General features: G+C 61.1%; 1 protein-coding gene across 6 annotated transcripts; it reads left to right on the top strand.

Annotated features, from left to right (window-relative positions):
• The first annotated feature begins 1,365 nt into the window (after nt 1-1,365).
• On the top strand, nt 1,366-14,900 carry SPRY3 (sprouty RTK signaling antagonist 3). 6 transcript variants are annotated; one of them, XM_074600788.1, is made up of 2 exons: nt 1,366-1,470; nt 7,946-14,900. In XM_074600788.1, exon 2 carries the CDS (start codon nt 7,993-7,995, stop codon nt 8,911-8,913), a length of 921 nt encoding a protein of 306 aa, XP_074456889.1. In that variant the 5' UTR covers nt 1,366-1,470; nt 7,946-7,992; the 3' UTR covers nt 8,914-14,900. The 6 variants fall into 6 exon arrangements, with proteins under 6 accessions (XP_074456889.1, XP_074456893.1, XP_074456891.1 ...); XM_074600792.1 differs by lacking the exon at nt 1,366-1,470 and adding an exon at nt 1,823-1,906; XM_074600790.1 differs by lacking the exon at nt 1,366-1,470 and adding an exon at nt 3,117-3,139.
• The last annotated feature ends 473 nt before the right edge of the window (nt 14,901-15,373 follow it).

Raw genomic sequence — 15,373 nt, 5'->3', positions numbered from 1 at the left:
GCACTGTCTGGCTTCAAGTGGCTTTTACATAATACAGACTGTCAGGCTGGATGAGCATCACCGTCCCTCCTGGCCCTAAAATCTGTGAATCTAAAAATTAGAGGGCACCAGCACCTCATTGTTTCTGGCTGATTTAATCAGGGGAATCGCATGTTCTCTTTATCCTTTTTTTTTTTTTTTCCTCCTCTCCCAACCCCCCCCCGCATCATCTTTAGCTGAAGATGAATTTGCCCTCCCCCTCTGCCCCAGCTTGGCTAATAGCATCAGCAGAGATCAGACGTCTTCAGCCTTGCTCTGGGATATTCTCCTCTCCGCTGCCCGCATCCGGACCGATTCCCAGCGGGAAGTGGCGGGTCTGTCTGCGCGGGCAGCACCAGGGTGGCCAGCCTTGGAGGCGGCTGGGCAGTCCCCAGCTCTCCCAGTCGTTTTAAAATTACAACTACGTCCTTCAGGCCCCGGGTTCCAGGTTTAGCTCTTTTGGCTTTGTGAACACGTGTCTAGAGAAACACTTTTTGAGGAGGAGAAGGCAGGCGAGTAACCCCCCGCCTTTCCTGGGGTGCTGGGGATGTGCCGGGGGAGCAAAGCAGGGAGGAATTGCTGGCAACCTGCGGGGATTACCAGGGATGAGGGTTCCCCCAAGGCAGAGGTGCACAGCGGGCGCTGGGGGCTGGAGCTGGGGACACGGGGATGCGCTGCTGCCGCCTCAGTGCCCGGAGCTCGGTGCTATCGGCTGTCCTGGGTGGGAGATGGGCTGAGAGCCGCTGGAATCAGGGCAGGGAACGGGCCCCTGGGAGCTGCTTCTCTCCCCGTCCCTTTGGACAGGACCCCAGGGGTGTTTGAGGGGTGGAAAGGTGGCAGATCCAAACTGGGAGGAGGAGGGAAATCAGTCCCACGGGGCAGCTGAGAGGAGCTGGGATCAGACCTGCAGGCAGTGGCTGAGAAGGGGCATGGGGACGCGGGGCATGGGGACAGCGGGAGCTGTCACAGCGCGGCCAGGGGGATGTTAAACCCTGCGTTCAGGGCAGCCGCTCGCTCCCGCAGACCTTGTGTGGGGAGAGATTATCATAAATCAGAGTCTCACACCTTCCTCTGGCACGGCCGGCATCATGGCTGTGCACTGTCAGGGGACCACATCCCTCTTCCGACAGCCAAAAACCCTCCGAAAACCTGCTGGGGGCTCAGTCCCGGACCCTTCCTTTGGGAGCGGCTCTCAACTTTTCTGCTTTGCAAATGCCCACGGGTTCCCAGCCCTCCTCTTCAGAGATGCTGCGGTCAATAACTCCCCAGGAGGCTGCTATTCCCCCTCCGCTTCCCACCCTCCCACTTGTCTCGGTATCTCTGCATTCATGCCTTTTCGGCCCTCCCTCGGCAGCGGGTGAGGAATAAAGCGGCGCTGGCTGAGCACGACGCAGGCTGTGCTGGGGATGCTGTGAGCCAGTGGAGGGAAGCCTGAATCACCGGCACCTCAAGGTGGGAGTGATAGATTTGGGCTGGGAGAAAGGGAGGACATCCCACGTGCTTTTGGGAGTCAGGTGCTCGCAGCCGGCTGGCAGTGGCTGGGAATTGGGCAACTCGGATCCTTTCTGCACCTTTAAAGACGGAGCTGAGAGCGATGGGGAGAAGAGGAGGGGCTGGTGGGAGCGCAGGGAGATGCAGCGTGGAGGCTCTGAGCTGCAGCCGAGGCTGAGGGATGCTGTCAGGGACTCGTTCCTCTTGGAGTAACTCCTCCTGGAGGAGCAGCTCCGGTGGGATCCTGTGGAGATGGAGAAACCCTCAGCCTAGAAATGCCTAGGAATGAGCCTGGAAAGGCTCAGCTGGGAACCACACCGGGAGAGTGGGGTCACTGGCCCCTGCTGGGGAAGACTCCAGCACTTCTGCTGGCATCAACTGGGAGGGAACCGCTGAGGTCAGTGGGATCATCCTGGTTTAGGGCAAAGAGCGGCAGAGCTGGTTTTGTCACCCTTGTTCAGGCTCCTTCTCGTCCATCTGCCCCAGCCCCTCTCACACCCCCAGACCCTGCGCTGCCCGTTGGACGCCGCACGACTGAGCCTCGGGCAGCTGCCTGTCCCAAGGGAGCGGGTCCCCACGTGGGACTTGGCTGGGACGGTCGAAGGCTCGATGGCTTCAACTTCACTTTTGGAGACAGGTTCTCAGCCCTCCCTGAGCTGGTAACGTTGCTTTGCTCCTCTGGCGAACGCTACCAGAAAGGATGGGTGACCAACCTGGAAGTGCTGAGAGGAACAACATGAAGGTGGGAGCTCTGGTGGGGTCCATAACCAATATCCAGCGTCATCAAGGAGAGGCCATGTGTCTTTGGGACTGTCAGACCAGGTCCAGTTTATTTATAAATGGGGCCGAGGGGTATCACAGGGCTCCCTGGGGCTCCTGAGCAGTGGTTGTCGGCTTCGAGAAAGCAGCACAAGGAGGGGAAACATCTGGGACAGAAGGTCCAGGTCCTGTTTGGATCTTGAGTCCGAGGTTTTTGTCTCTGGGAGGATGGGCTGTGTGGGGACTGGTTGTGTGGATCTCGGTACAGAAAAGCCCCTTTCCAGCCCCTCTACCCCGAGCTTCTACTACAGGAGCTAACTCAGGTATTAGTTTAGACTTTTTGGTAGTATCGAGGGTGGACGGCACCTGGGCTCCCCTTGCTGCCCCCCGAGCTGCACAGGGAGGGCTGAGCCGGAGACGCCTGACAGAAGGTGATTGTGCCCATTTCACAGCAATGTAGAGACCAAGCGATTCGCCCAAGGTGACAGAGCCCGGTGGCCGACACCGGCCCTTGGCAGCCCACCCTGCTGCGCTCCCCACTCAACCTGCCCGCGGCGTTGGGCTGAACCGACCCCATCCCGCGCCGCTGGCGTCAGACGGTACCCACGCCACCGAGGCAGCGAGGGCCGGCAGCGTGGCTGTAGCGGGTGTCCCCAGGGGGGACGATGGGCTGGGAGGGGTGGCGGCGGGGCTGTCCCGGTGGGCGCACGGGGGGAAGCGGAGCCCGAGGCAGACGGAAACGTTTAAATAGTGCCTGCTGCATCCCGCTGCTCCCGGCTCCGTTGCAGTCATTATCTGGGGAGCGGATGCCCAGGGCTCTATGGGGACCGCTAATGGGCCGATTCAATTTCAGCTGGATGACGCCACTTAGGTAAAGCATTAAGAGCTCCAGCTCCGGGAAGGCGAGCGGCAGAGCGAGGGAGAGCGAGCGATGCTAACGGGCAGCCACAAATCCCTCCCTCCCTCCCATCCTCCACGCTGCCCCCATTCACAAGGAGCGCCGGGGACCAGCCCGCCTTCACCAGCCGGGGCCGGGCAGCCCCGCCGGGCTCCCCCCCGCCGCCCCCGGCCCGCCCCGGCCCCGCTGCCGCCGCGCTGGGCGCGGAGCTCGGCCCGGCTGCGGGGCCGGGCGGGCGGGCGGTGCCCCGCGTCCCTGCCCGCCGCCGCTCGCCGCTAGGTAGCCCCGCTCCGGGACGGCCCCGGGGCTCGGTGCTGGGCGGGCGGATGGACCGGCGGAGGCGGCGGCGGCGGGGTGAGTCCGGCGCGGGGAGGGGACACGCGTGGGCTGCGGGACGGCGGCGGTGCGCCGCGGGGAGGGGGGGGGGCGGGACACGCGTGGGCTGTTTCCGAGGGGACGGGGGTCCGCGGACGTGCGGCGGCTGTGAGTGTGCGATGGAGCCGGCGGTCCTGGGCGTGTGCGGGCGGTGGGGACGGGGGTCCCGGACACGCGTGGGCAACTCGTGCCGAGGGGTTGGGGGTCCTGGGCACGCGTGGGCTGTTTCGGAGGGGACGGGGGTCCGCGGACGTGCGGCGGCTGTGAGCGTGCCATGGAGCCGGGGGTCCTGGGCATGTGTGGGAAGTGGGGACGGGGGTCCTGGACACGTGTGGGCAGCGTGTGCCGGGGGGTTGGGGGTCCTGGACACACATGGGCAATTCGTGCCCAGAGGTTGGCGGTCCAGGGCACGTGTGGGCAATTCGTGCCCAGGGGCTGGGGGTCCTGGGCATGCGTGGGCTGTTTGCCAAGGAGACAGTGGTCCCTGGACGTGCAGGGGCTGTGAGCCTGCGATGGAGCCGGGGGTCCTGGGCGTGTGTAGGCAGTGGGGACGGGTGTCCCGGACACGCGTGGGCAGTGTGTGCCGAGGGGTTGGGGGTCCTGGACACACATGGGCAATTCGTGCCCAGAGGTTGGCAGTCCAGGGCACACACAGGCATTTTGTGCCAATGGGTTGGGGGTCCTGGGCACGCGTGGGCAGCGTGTGCTGATGAATTGGGGGTCCTGGACATGGCGTGGGCAATTCATGGTGAGGGGTCTAGGGCATGCATGGGCCATTTGCTGAGGAGACGGGGGTCCCTGGACATGCACAGACTGTGAGTGTGTGATAAAACTGGGGTGCATGGGCACCCGCGTGCTGAGGGTTTGGGGGTCCTGGCCACGCGTGGGCAATTCGTGTTGAGCGGGCAGGGGTCCTGGGCACATGCGAGCAGTGGGGATGGGGGTCCTGTACACGCGTGGGGTGTACACAATGGGGCTGATGGCTTGGTGTGGGTCAGAGTCACGCGTGGGCTGTGTGGATGGTGGAGCTGGGGCATCCGAAAGGGCTGTGTGCATGGAGGTGCTCGGAGGTCCTGGAAACGCGTGGGCTGTGGGCACGGTGGGGCTGTGGGGTCTGCGGGCCGGACCCGGACCCGAGCCAGGCGTGGGTTTCGTTGCTGGGGGGGCCAGCAGACGGCAGGGCCGTGCAGGGGGGCTGCAGCCGGCATCCGAGCCACGCGTGGGCTGTGTGCGGAGCGGGGCACAGGGTTGCCACCACCCTGCGCCACCCCACAGCACCCAGCACAGGGTGAGGGGGTCCCTCCGGAGGGAAGCGCGTGGGAAAAGCCCTCTTCTCCCACCTGGGCGCCCTGTGCAGCTTGTCCCCGGCTTGCAGCCACCTCCAGCCTGTAAATCATTTGCTTTTACAATCCCTCCTCTGGCCCATTATCACACGAACTTTATATGTTTGGGGCTGCTGGCGGCCATAAAGCTCGCCCGGTTTCCGGGGCTGGCATGCCTGCCTCGAAGGCAGGGTGTGAGGAGGAGGAGGCTGGGGACATGCTGCCCCGGTCCCCCCCAGACAGGCAGGTAGGCAGGGAGGGTGCAGCAGTGCCCCGGGGATGGTCGGACCAGTGGGGCCGGGATATGGACTGGTTGCAGCCCCGGGATGGGGCTGGAGCAGGGAGGGCTGGGAGTGAGTGGGGGACACTGGGCTCCCCCAGGATGGGGGGGCAGGAGTGGGGTCCCAGCTCCAGTCGTTCAGTCCCTCTTCTCTCCATCCCGCTGGGCTGGAGGACCCACAGATCCTCTGGCTCACGTCCTCTTGGGTCCCAGAGGGACCTTTGCCTCCCCCCAGTCCATGTCTAACCCTGCGTCTGGGGATCGTAGGTCCAGGAGCGTCTGGGCCCCGGTTCGGTGTGGGGGGTCCTCCCAGGACCTGTCTTGCCCGGGATGCTGCGTCCAAGCCCTGGACTCAGATCCTAAGCGTCCGGGTTGCAACGCAGTGCATGGCCTGATTGCCAGCTCCTCTATTCGCCTGCTGTCCCGGGGGCTCTGTCCTCCTCGCAGTGTCCCCTCTCCATCTCCTCCTGCCTCAGCGTGGTCACGGGTCCCCTCGTGTCTCCCGAGCTCCAGGTCTTGCAGGGAGGACTGGGTGTAGCTGTACTGGGTCTGCCCTTTGGCTGCTCTTAACCTCCCAGTTCCACTGCCCCCATCGCACTGGGACCCTCCGCGGCTCTCTGCCTGTGGGTCACCCCTTGCTTCGAGCCCCACACGGGACCCTCACGGGAGCCTCGCGAGTCCTGCCAAATCCCAGTGCACGGGTTGGAGGGGACGGACACCCAGGTGTGAGCAGCTCCTTCCCGGCTGTAAATCAGCGTCGTCCCCTGAACCATCCCACCCCGAGATGGGGTGTGGGCCACGAGGGATGTGGGAACGCGCTGAGGCTGCTCCCCGCTCCCCTCCGCGTGGTCCCAGCTGCAGGCTGAGACGTGCCGTATCTCTGTGGGGGTCCAGGGGGCTCCAGCTCACCGGCCTGGGCTTTGGTGAGACCTTCCCAGGTGAGGAGCTCAGCGGCAGCAGGTAACAGCTCCCACGAAGGTGTTTTGCCTCCGTGGCCCGTTCCCACCCCGGCAGCGTGCTTGCACAACCTTCCCGGGGGCAGCCGTGCCCTCCTCATTCACCTTGATATTTCCGTTAAACACATCGGCCTCCAAATCAGTCGGGGGGGGTCCTGGCAGAGCAGCTCGTTCGCTGGCCCGTATCCCTGGACGGGATGAGCATCTCCCTTGAGATCGCACGGAGGGGGCGGCAGGAGGGGCTCCGTGCACAGGAAAAACCCAAATCTAAGCAGATCGGTTGCCTTTTCTTTCCGGGGAGGGGGATGGGAGAGGCCAGATCTTGCTTGAACAGTCAAAGTAAGTTGCCTTTGCTTTTCCCTGCTCGTCAAGGTCAGCCTAGCTAATGAAAATCAATCTTCCCTCTGCCTCTCTCTGCTGCATGAGCAGATTCTACCTGTGGCCCCTCACCTATTTGAAAGCCTCGGCCGCCGCCGGCCGCCTGGGCTGCTGGCCATCTGCGCGGCCAGTGGGGAGCTTCCTACCGACACAGAGTCTTCCTGCGGGCCCGGGCACCGTGACAATATCTGTGTCACCGAGGGATCACTCGTTTGGTCTGCCAGAGGAGACTGGCTTTGTCCCGGGGAAGCTGGCTGCGCACGGAGAGCACGTACCCGGTATCGCAATCTGGGCTGGAAGCGCTGGGGGAAAGCTCTTTGCCGGGCTCTGGCATGCACCGAATGGCTTCCGTCCTCTGCGCACTCCGGCGTTTTGCAGGCAGCAGAAGTGAGGAGTGTCTCCCTCCCTCCTAAGGCCAAAAACCCGGCTCCATCGCATCCCTGCTCCTGCCTGAGCCCAGCCCCAGCCCCACAGAGGTCTCACCCAGACGCCAGCAGCAAGGTCTGGCAGTGGTTTTGGCGATGGTGCTGATGCCGTGAGGTCAAACCTGCCGGGGGGGTGCTGTGGGACACGGGGGTCCTCCCTGCCCCATTCCACAGCCCTGGGATGGTCCCGACCTTCCCTCTGGATAGAGCAGTGCCGCGGACTCGGGAAGTGCCAGTTCCCGAAAACAACAGCGAGCAGCATGGCAGCCCCGGTGCATGGAGCAAGACGGGGCTCGCCTGCTGCGATGTCTGCTTTCCCCGCTTCCCCCGGGGTTTGTGCCGGGGCTAACGAGAAACCTGCCCGTCTCCGTGTTGGTGATGGGGCTAAATCGGTTCTTGGGTTGTGCGTGGGAAAACGGGATGCTGCGGTGGGAGCCACCAGGACCCGGGGAGTCTGTGGGCTTGGCCTGTCCCTGGCCAAGCGTGTGCCTCCGTAGTCGCAATTTGTTGCTGGTGCTGCCTGAAATGAAATGTGTTCAGATCCCCGCCATCCCATTGACCCCGGCGTGTACCGGGTACGGCACCGGGAGGCTGCTTGGGGTGTGCTGGGAAGCCCCAAAAGAGAGTCTCCTGCTCCAGAGGAGATGCCGTTCCCAGCTCCGTCACTGGCTGCGGATAAGTCCCAGCTTCAAGTTTCCCCTCCTGCAGAGAGGGCTGCCACTTGCCCCTGGGGAAGGAGAGGGAGGACAGAGGGGGTCCCTCAGTGCTGGCAAAGGGTGGGAAATCCTCGGGAAGGACATGGAAAGCTCAAAAGCACGGGGAGATGCCGTGTCCCCCTGTTTCAAGGGACAGATCTCACGGCACTCGCCCTTTGGACGTGTCCAGCCTCAGCGTCCCCAGGCACAGAAGTACTGTGAGTCTGGCTGTTGGAAAGGACTTCACCAGGGGTTCTCCAGCCAGTCTTTGCTTCCAGGTCTTTATGGATGGATCCGTTATAAAATGTAACACAAATGTTTTTTCTGCCTTCCTGCCCCATCCTTTAGGATTTTTAGATGTGCCCTGATGCCGCAGGGTCTCCTCGCTCCTGGAAATGCAGCTCTCTTCCAGCGTGGCTGAACTCAGTTGCGACGAGACGATGGACCCGCCCGCTGAGGACTTCCAGCAGGTCCTGTCCATTGACCAAATCCGCTCCATCCGTGCCAGCAACAACTACGTGGAGAGACCGGCCGTCTGCTTCCAGCAAACCCGCTCCAACCCTTCCCTGTCCCAGCCACCGCACAAGCAGGAGTGGTCCCAGGACCGCCTGGCGTCTTCCACCTTCCAGGACCTGCACCGCAGCCACAGCCAACAGCACCAGATGCCACCCTTGCAGCAGCACATGAGCCATTCCAGCACCGCCAGCTCCGTCTCCCAAAGCACCACCGCCTCCGACCAGCGGCTCCTGAGCAGCCTCACGCCGTCCCACTCCGGGCACTCCCTCATCCGGACGCAGCCCCGGCCCGGCGAGCTGAAAGCGGAGGAGTCGCCGCTGAAGGGGGCTGCGGAGAAGCCCACCCTCCACACCGGCCACCTCTTCATCTGCGAGGAGTGCGGGCGGTGCAAGTGCGCCCGCTGCACGGCCGCCCGCAGCCTGCCCTCCTGCTGGCTCTGCAACCAGCGCTGCCTCTGCTCCCCCGAGAGCCTCCTCGACTACGGGACCTGCCTCTGCTGCGTCAAGGGGCTCTTCTACCACTGCTCCACCGACGACGAGGACACCTGCGCCGACGACCCCTGCTCCTGCGGGCCGGGGTCCTGCTGTGCCCGCTGGGCTGCCATGAGCTTCCTCTCGCTCCTCATGCCCTGCCTCTGCTGCTACTTTCCTACCCTGGGGTGCCTCAAACTTTGCCAGCGGGGTTATGACGGCCTGAAACGACCCGGCTGCCGCTGCCAGAGCCACACCAACACGGTCTGCAGGAAGATCTCCTCCTCCAGCGGCACGCCTTTCCCCAAGACGCTGGATAAGCCGGTATGACCCTCCCGGGGAGGAGAAGCAGGCTTTACTCCTCTTCCTCCTCCTCCACCTCCTCTCCTCCCCATCCCCCTCCTCCTCCTCCGGCTCCCTCCGCTCTGCAGCGCTCCCCCCTGCCCACCATCACCTCCCGGGAATGAGACGGGTGAACTGGGGGTCCCCCAGCCCCTGGGAGCTCGCAGGCGGCTGCGTGGCCAGGGCAGCTGCTGGGAAGCGCTGGTTTTGCACACAGGGGTGAGGGACCCGGGGAGGCAGAGAGCTGCGGGTGCCCTCCCTGGCCGTGCCCCGGGGGGGCCCTCGGGACTCTGCTCTCAGAGGGTTCCAGGAGCTGCTGCTGCCCCGTGGTGTGGTCCTTCCCGATGGCGGGAAGAGGCAGGTTGTCGACGCATCCCCCGTGCAAGAGTCCTCCAGGAGCCAGACCTCCTTCTCTCCCTCTCCCTCTTTCTCCAGCACTTTTCGTGGGCGGCCTCTCTGCTCTCACCCCGCCGTGGGTCCGCTTTCCCCGAGGGGCTGGGGCGCCATGGGGTCCCACCGGTGGTAGCGGCTTCCCTCTGGGCTTGGAAGCCACTGGGAGAAGCGAGTGAGCTTCAAAATGAGGTGGCATCGTATTTTTCCGTCTCAGAGAGGAAGGGAAGGTGTGGGAAGCTTTAGAAACCTTCTGGCAGGGGAAGGAGCTCTCGGAGGCAGCCCAGCCCACTCGCTTCTGCCCGACTGCAGCGAGGGAAAGGTCCCCTCTGGGATTTGGCTGAGAACAAGAAGCTGGTTTGAAATTGCCATTCATTTCTCAACGCCTTGAAGGGCTGCCTCCGGACCGCAAACCCTGGTGGGGCAGGAGCTGCCGCCCGGCTCCATCCCACCACCGAGCAGACGCCACAGGCAGCGGCTCCATGCTCGAGCCCCGGGAGCCCTGATCTGGTACCTTCCACCAGCACTGAATTCACTTTAAAAAACACACCCCAACCCCGACTGTCAAGAGCTGCCACTCGCACCGTGCTTCTGTTCGCACCCGGCCTGGGGGATCCCCGGCGGGGTCTTCTGCAGCTCCTGGAGGGAAGCGGGGAGCAGAAGGGGGTGTCGAGAGACGCGACCCCGACCTTCCCTCCCTGCAGAAGTTGCCTTTGAGTCCTCACCTCCCTTTCCTTGCCCCCCCGGCGTGTCACACCAACACCAGCGTCACTGCTGAAGGGAATCCTGCAGCAGCGGCTGCCTGCGGCAAAGCGGAGACGGGGCTGAAGCCAGCGCTGGGGCTGGGCCACCTGCAGACCAGAAGGAAAGCCGACGCAGGGTCAGGGCTTCGTGGTTTCCCTGCCGGGATGATGGTCAGCCCAGCCCGTGGCTGCAGCTGGGGGCAGCTCCTCCAGATCCTGGACTCAGCCCCATCTCCGCTTGCGGGGTGCCAGCTCCCCCTTGGGACCCTGCTGTCATCGGCCGATGGGTGGGGGGAGTTTGGAGCCGGGACGATGTCCCGGTGCTCAGCTCTGCCCGCCTGTCCCTCCTCCGAGGGGTGTGAGCGCGGAGGGAAGCGAATGGTTCCCCTGGAGAAATATATGCAACGTGTCCCTTGGCTTCCTCCAAGACCCTGCCGCCCAGGGCTCGTCCGTCGCCTTCCCTCAGCCACCTCGTTACGTAGAGTTCTGTGGATCTATTTTTGTATATATAAATATAACGTTAGGATGGCTAGGTCTATTACTAATAATATTCATGATACTGCTGTGAATGGTGCCAGATGCAAGGTTTGGCTTCCTGGTACACTTGCACATGCTGGAAGATGATTTCCCGGTCTGTTTGTCACTAATCCTAGACCTTTAGTTCCTGGGTAGTCGGGAGAGGGGGAGAGGGAGGTTTACAGATTGTGCTGGGGGGGTTGGGCTTTGCAGAGAGGGGGTAGGATTCGGCGCTGGCCGCGGGGTGCTGCAGGAGGTAGGATCTCGCCATGGGATTCCTCTTTCTGTACATTCGCTGCCTAAAAATCGGTGCTGCTCCAAGCTCCCTCTGTTGCAGGGAAAAGCGGTTCCAGGGAGTGATTCATCCCCCTTGAAAACACTATTCATTAAATTATGTTCTGGCAGTGCCTGTCTCCCTTGACCCAAATGGGACCCAAGCATTGGACTGTGGAAGGGGGGATGAATCCCATCCCTGGGGTGACGTTTGTGCCTGGGGTGTTACGGATATGACCGAGGTCCTCACCCTGATTTCACCCAGAGCCTGACGGGGGATGTCGAAAGATGCTTCCACTGGCCGGAGATGGAGAGCCCACGTCCATGAGCTGCGGGGAGTTGGGGCCGATGCTCTGGGTTCCAGCGAGCATCCCCTGGCATTGAGAAGGGAGAGGGCCACGATCTTCTCGGGGGGTGCCCTGTAGGTGTGCGTACCCCACGAGGTCAGTCCCTGTCTCTGTGGCAGCAGTTATAAATTACATTGCAAACATATTTATCCGTATGCCAATAATTGCCTGGCTCCCTGCTTCCAGGCAAAGTTCGGGGGAGAGACTTCCACCGAGAGGCACCCTTCCTTTTGAACGCTCGGTTCCCTTTTCTACCAGTGCTGATTAAACCCCTTCTTCCTAAAAATTGTAAAGCTTTTTTAGGGAGAAAAGGCCCCATTTTCGCTGAGGATATGAGGAAATGTCTCACTTGAATGAGAATGTGAAATAGTTCATTGAAACTTTTTAAAGAAAACTAATGAACAGAATTTTCCAACTTGCTCTACTTTGACTTTTTTTTTTTTTTCTCTCCTCCTTTTTTAAATGGATCCCACTTGTAAATTTAGTTACCACCTCTGTATCTTTGCAATTCATTGCTTCCTCTCCTGATGGTGGAATGACTCAACATGTGAAGCTTCATCATTTTCACGGCCTCCGAAGTCATGCAAGCACGGGGCGACCACCCCCCCCGGTGCTGGGGCCGTGGGATGGGAAGACGAGTGTCCGCACAGCAGCTCCCCAGAGCCAGTTTTGCCGGCGCTGGCACGGCGAGGCTGAGCCCTGCACTACTGTTGCAGGATATTTACCTCCAGTAGCTGGTGGGAGGCCAGGACGCCCGCCAGTAGCCTTCTACCCAATGGGATTTTTCTGGGTTGGTGCAAAAGTCCCATTTCTACCAGGGAATCATGCCACAGCCTGGGTGCAGGGCTGGGGAGCCCGCCCAGGTCTCTTGAATGTCTCATCTCCAAGAAATGACAAACCCCCGAGAGATATTTAGTGAAATACGGGATGCGTAGAAGGGGATCGGAGAGGAGGAGAGCCCCGGGTGGGCCCTGAGGGCTGTCAGACCAGCGCAGGGCTTTGGTTTGATGGTGTTGAGGGCAAAACGCAAAGCCACATGCAAGCCTTGCAGCTAAACTTCTGGAGAAGTTTAGAGCTGTTGGCCGCTGCCCTGCTCATCGGGGCAAGTGGCTTCGCGTGGGGCTGCTGCTTCCCACCCACCTGGGGGCCCCAGCGAGCTCCCGTTCCTTGCTCTCAGCAGAAAGAGCAGGTCGGGATTTGCCAAAAGCTCTCCAAGGAGGCCAGCTCTGGTTCCCTGAGCTCATCTGGTGTCGGGAAGGCTGTGGGTAGCCTCTGGTCATGTTTTTCCCCTGAGCTTTTCCCTAACATCTCCAGACCAGATCCGTCCTGCTCCCTCCCCATCTCCGGCTGCCAGAGAGTTTGGTTTCCCTGCAGAGAGGACTCCAATTTTGGTTGGGGTTGTGAGCCCCTTTCCTGCCCCACCCTGTAATGAGTCAGATAACATCTGCTCCAGATGTTTGTTTGCAGCTTCTTGTCCTGGCAGTTTGGGTTTCTCTCTGTCCTGACGTGTCTTTTTTGGTTTTCTTCTTGGGACAGTCGCATGTTGAGTCCTCTGTTTTCCCTGCACCCCTGGGATTTGACAAGGATGGATCCGCTGTGCGAGGGAACGTTTCTCCAGGTTGGGTGTCTCTGCCGGTTGTGGGCTGCTTTGCCAGGAAAGGCGCAGGGCTGCGGGGCAGATTGAGACAGGGAAAGAGAGACTCAGGTGCCAAAGGAGCAGGAGGCAGGAGCTGCTGAGCAGGACCTGAGCTCCCCCTGCTCTGCTCCCCATGTGGGAGCCTCCTCTTCCCACCCAGACCTCCAGAGCTCCGTCCACGCAAGAGCTCCTGCTGGTGCTTGCTTTCTCCAGGGCTTCCCTTGGTCCCGCTCCCCTCCTTCCCTGCTGGGAGACGTGTGACCAGTCCCGGTACTGGTGAGAAGGGGTCACTGGGGACCAAGGTGGAGTCTCCCTCCCATGCCAGCCCCCCAACCCTCCTGGTGGAAGGGCAGAAGTGGTCCTTGGGCTGCTGTCCACCCATCCCTGTGGGGTTCATCAGTGCCAATGAAGTACTTCAAAGAACAGGGGGGGAGCTTTTTGGGACTCTACTCTCAGATTCCTATAGAATCCCACTGAGTTCGCTCTTCCCCATCCCCATGTGTGAACCCAAAGACTGGTGGGCAAGTGTCATTGGCCAAAAGATGCCAAAGCACAGAAGAACAGTTTATGGATGGCTGCTTTAGTGCAATAGAGAGGGGTGAGCGGAGAGGCGAGAGGAGCTGCTGCAAGGTTTGCACGACTGCACTGCACGGGGAAGGAGCACACCGTGCCCCAAACTTGCAATTTCCAGCACCCGCTTTGTTCGTTTGCTCGCTGCCTCAGGCCCTGGGGTGTTTCGAGGCTGGAGAAAGCTGGGAGGTCTTCAGATACCGGAAGGTCTAACTTTTTGTGATCAGCACGTGAGGAAAGTAGATCAGGGGCGTACCCCCACCCCAAAGCCCATTCTTGGTCTTTACTAGGATCCAGGTCAGGCTTGTGTCCTTCAGGGAGCCCGCGGAGCCCAGACCTGCGGGAAGCTTGTGGCAGCTGGAGGCTGCTGGTCGGCATCTGGTCCATGTGGGCCAAACCAGAGCTGGGATCTCTTTGGGATCAGTCTGCTTCGGGGTATTTCTCAGGGAGCATCGGGATCTCTGGCAAACTCCTTCTCCCAGAGCGCAGGTCGGGCGCTTGCGCGGGTGAGACCTGTTTCCCTGCGCGGGCTGATGTTGTAGAAGAATCCCCTGAGGGCACGAGCCGGGGATGCTGAGCGGTCCCCGTGGAGGGGGACTGCAGGCAGGAGGGACGTGGGATGGATGGAAGCGATCGCGCAGCTCCGTGGGGCAGCGTGGACATGCGAGTGCCGGGCGAGGGGAGGCAGCGCGGGGTGTCTCGCTGGGTCTCCCTCCTGCTGCGCCTTCCTGCAGCACCCCAAGGGGCTTCAGCATGAGCAGGACCAAACCCACCCTGGCGAGCTGGGCTGGGCACTGGGAGAGGAGGTTTCTCACACCCTCTGTTCCACGGCAGCATCAGCCGGGAGGTGTGTGATCCTCCTGGCGCTGGCACGGCTGGTCCTGCCTTGCCCGTGTTGCCGCTCTGCCCCGCAGAGCCCCTCTCCCTCTCCCCCTTCCCCTCCCTCTCCCTCCGCCCATCCTTGCCCAGCCGTTCCCTCGGGCCGTGGCGATGCTCCATGGACCAGCAGTGGCCACCCAGCCTCCTGCCCCCTCCAGGTGTCCTCAGCACAAAGTTCTCCTTAGAAGACAGATCACCCTTGGCTTCAAAGGAGAGTCTCGTACCAAGAACCGAAGCCTCTAATTCTCCGTTTAATTGGTACAAAGGCATTCTGTACAGTGTATAAAGAGATCCCTCCCCCGGCTGTCTTTATTTGGGTTCCTTTCTATAAGGTATAATATATGTTTATAACCTGATGGCTGTTTTTGACAATACTCTTGTACCTTTTAAGGGAAAAAAATAAAAAAAAAATAACCAAAGTATTTATTTGAAAAGTTTATTTTAAAGATAAGAAAAAAATAACCTATTTATTTTAATGCACCCTCTTCTGTTTGGTTTTCTTCTCTTGCAAAGCTAATAACTGTTACTGAACCACTGCTGAGATGAAAGGAGTAATTCTATGGGTGGCTTCACAAGCCCACTTAGAGCAATTATTCAATAAAAATATATATTAATTTTGAACGTGGTCTCATTCTTGTCTCCGTGGTGGCCGGGGCGTGACTCAGGCTCCCGCTTCGGCAGGGCTCGTGTTGGCTGCGGGGCGGCCGGGCTAGCGGTGGGGCTGGGTGCCGGGGGGATCGTTTTGAACTCCATGAGATCTCCCCGGGCAGCCCTCTCCTCATGCTGAAAGAAAACCTCGAGGGTCTCGGCGTGTGCTTCCATCCTTCGACTGTCCCAGATCCTCGAGGAAGGGTAGGCTCCTGTACCAAAGGGCCGGAGCAAATAGGGAGGGAGTGAGGTAAGAAATCCCTGAGATTTGGGGGATTTCAGTCACTCCACAGAGATTCCAACACATTCCCAAAGCCTCTTCTACTGCCTGAGGAGATGGGGTGATGCCACAGGGCAATGGACATCTTCTGCGGGAGGAGCTGCAGTTTGGGCACGGCTGTCTCTTCCCACCAGCTGCAGAAGGCACCTCGGTGACGTGTTTAGCC

Source organism: Larus michahellis, chromosome 9, assembly GCF_964199755.1.
Source record: "Larus michahellis chromosome 9, bLarMic1.1, whole genome shotgun sequence".
Lineage (NCBI taxonomy): Eukaryota > Metazoa > Chordata > Aves > Charadriiformes > Laridae > Larus > Larus michahellis.
The sequence above is the reverse complement of the archived record's forward strand: the minus strand, read 5'-3'. Positions and strand labels throughout refer to the sequence as shown.

Bases quoted from the DNA above. Each gene is read 5' to 3' on its own strand.
- SPRY3 (XM_074600788.1), top strand. From the start codon at position 7,993: ATGCAGCTCTCTTCCAGCGTGGCTGAACTCAGTTGCGACGAGACGATG.